At 38.8% G+C, this 2,239-nt stretch overlaps 1 protein-coding gene across 1 annotated transcript; it reads left to right on the top strand.

The window, feature by feature from the left end:
• The first annotated feature begins 1,086 nt into the window (after window positions 1-1,086).
• Window positions 1,087-2,034, top strand: LOC118857861 (olfactory receptor 6C4-like). Its single transcript, XM_036768349.1, has one exon. It carries the CDS (start codon window positions 1,087-1,089, stop codon window positions 2,032-2,034), a length of 948 nt encoding a protein of 315 aa, XP_036624244.1.
• The last annotated feature ends 205 nt before the right edge of the window (window positions 2,035-2,239 follow it).

The following is a 2,239-nucleotide window of genomic DNA, read 5'->3' on the forward strand; positions in this document are numbered from 1 at the left end:
CTCCAGAGCTCCAACATTATACTTTCTCATGCAGAGATTGTTTATGTCACCCCTTTGTTCCAAAACTTTCATTATCTTCTCCTTAGTGGACAGACAAGTGGCCTCGGAGGTCAGGAAGATCTGAGTTAAATCCCACTTATTTTCTGCCTTCATGAGAGTTACTTAACATCTAGGAAACTAAGTTTCTTCATCCATAGAAAGGTGACATGAATATCGACTGAAGCTTATTTATAGTATTGTTGTGAGACTCAAATAATATGATGCATAGGAAACATTTTTTATCCATTAAAGTATTTTATTTTACTATTCCTTTGTTTTAAATTGTTAATAGTTGTCATTATTAATAGTATTATCTCAGTATTATTGTTGGAAGGGAAGGAGGACTGATCTTCCCTTTTTCACACATACCTTGATGTAGTCCTAGGATGTAATCACATAATGGATATTAATGTGCTAACAGACACAGAGACTCAAAAAATTGGCCCCACCCAAGGAGACTTCTCTTTCTCAAGTTCCTCTTCTAGAAATCTCCCTTGGTCTCAGAGATCTGATTTATTCTTCATCTTGTGGTGTTATTTCAATTCAGATTCATTGATGGAAAACATTCCTCGGCATATAGGGATGGATCCCCCATCATGTTTTATATTTCATTTCACATCTCATTAATAACATTTTTTCCTGTGATTAGGTCCCTTCTACTAGCTTGCAGGGACCAGGTCACTATTTTGTTTCTCCATTGAAGAAAGGTGGTCCAGATAATTACAACTTGTCAACACATTAGTAATATGTCATCCGGGATTCCATGCTCTGACTGCCTCCACTGGCAGAGAGGGAGAAGGAGGAAGGAGTGTGGACCAAGAGGAATGCTTGAATTGAAATTCTGCCTCAGACGCTAGGTATGTGATCCTGAGCAAGTCACTTAACTTCTCTCTGCCTCATTTTCCTTAATTGTGAAATGGAGATAATACCACCTATCTCCTATGGTTGCTGCGAGAAATAAATATCTGTAAAGCACTTAGCAGAGTGCCTGGCACAGAACTGTACTTAACAAAAGCTTCCTCTCTGTTCTCCAACTGAAATTTGCAGATGTCGATCATGGGAAACCAAACCACAGTGACAGAGTTCTTCCTTGTAGGATTGACAAATGACTCTAAGACCCAAATTATTCTTTTTGTTTTTCTGCTACTAATGTACCTCATAAGTGTCACTGGAAATATGACCATCATTATTCTCACCCTGCTGGATTCCCAGCTCCAGACTCCCATGTATTTCTTCCTCCGGAATTTCTCCTTCTTGGAAATTTCCTTTACAACTGTCTTTGTCCCCCAAATGCTAGTGAACATGGGAACTGGGAACAAGATCATTTCATTTGCTGGATGCTTTACTCAATACTTTTTTGCCATCTTTTTGGGAGCGACTGAGTTTTATCTTTTGGCTGCCATGTCCTATGACCGCTATGTGGCCATCTGTAAGCCCTTGCATTATACAATGGTGATGAACAAGAGACTTTGCCTCCAACTCATCCTCAGCTGCTGGTTGTCTGGCTTCTTGGTTGTTATTGGGCCACATATCATGACTATAATGTTGCCATTCTGTGCATCCAATATCATCAACCATTACTGTTGTGACTATACTATATTGCTCCAGCTGGCCTGTGCAGACACACACTACATAGAGATGACTGAGTTTGTCTTGGCTGTGGTGACTCTTATCTTTACATTAGTCTTAGTAATTATCTCCTATGCATATATCATGGGGACAATTATGAGAATCCCTTCTGCTCAGAAAAGGAAAAAGGCCTTTTCCACCTGCTCTTCCCACATGATTGTTGTCTCTCTCTCCTATGGCAGCTGCATCTTCATGTACATTAACCCCTCTATGAAAGAAGCAGCAGCTTTTAATAAGGGAGTAGCTGTGCTCAATACCTCAGTTGCTCCGCTTTTGAACCCATTCATCTACACCCTAAGGAACCAGCAAGTAAAACGAGCCTTCAAGAACATGCTTAGTAGGATAAAAGTTTTCTTAATAAAGTGAAAATAATTTGAGGAGCTTTAATAAAAGAAACCATAAACAAAAGGTGATGAGAGAACATAGATATTCTTATGTGGCATGTGCAGAAATTGTTTTTTAGTGTTAAAAATAGCAGACTCCTGTCTTGTTTTATCACTATTGAACTCAGAATTTATTGAGTAGAATCCATAACCTGATTTTCCTTAGCAAATTTTAATTTTTCCATTTC

Source organism: Trichosurus vulpecula, chromosome 7 (assembly GCF_011100635.1).
Source record: "Trichosurus vulpecula isolate mTriVul1 chromosome 7, mTriVul1.pri, whole genome shotgun sequence".
Classification (NCBI taxonomy): domain Eukaryota; kingdom Metazoa; phylum Chordata; class Mammalia; order Diprotodontia; family Phalangeridae; genus Trichosurus; species Trichosurus vulpecula.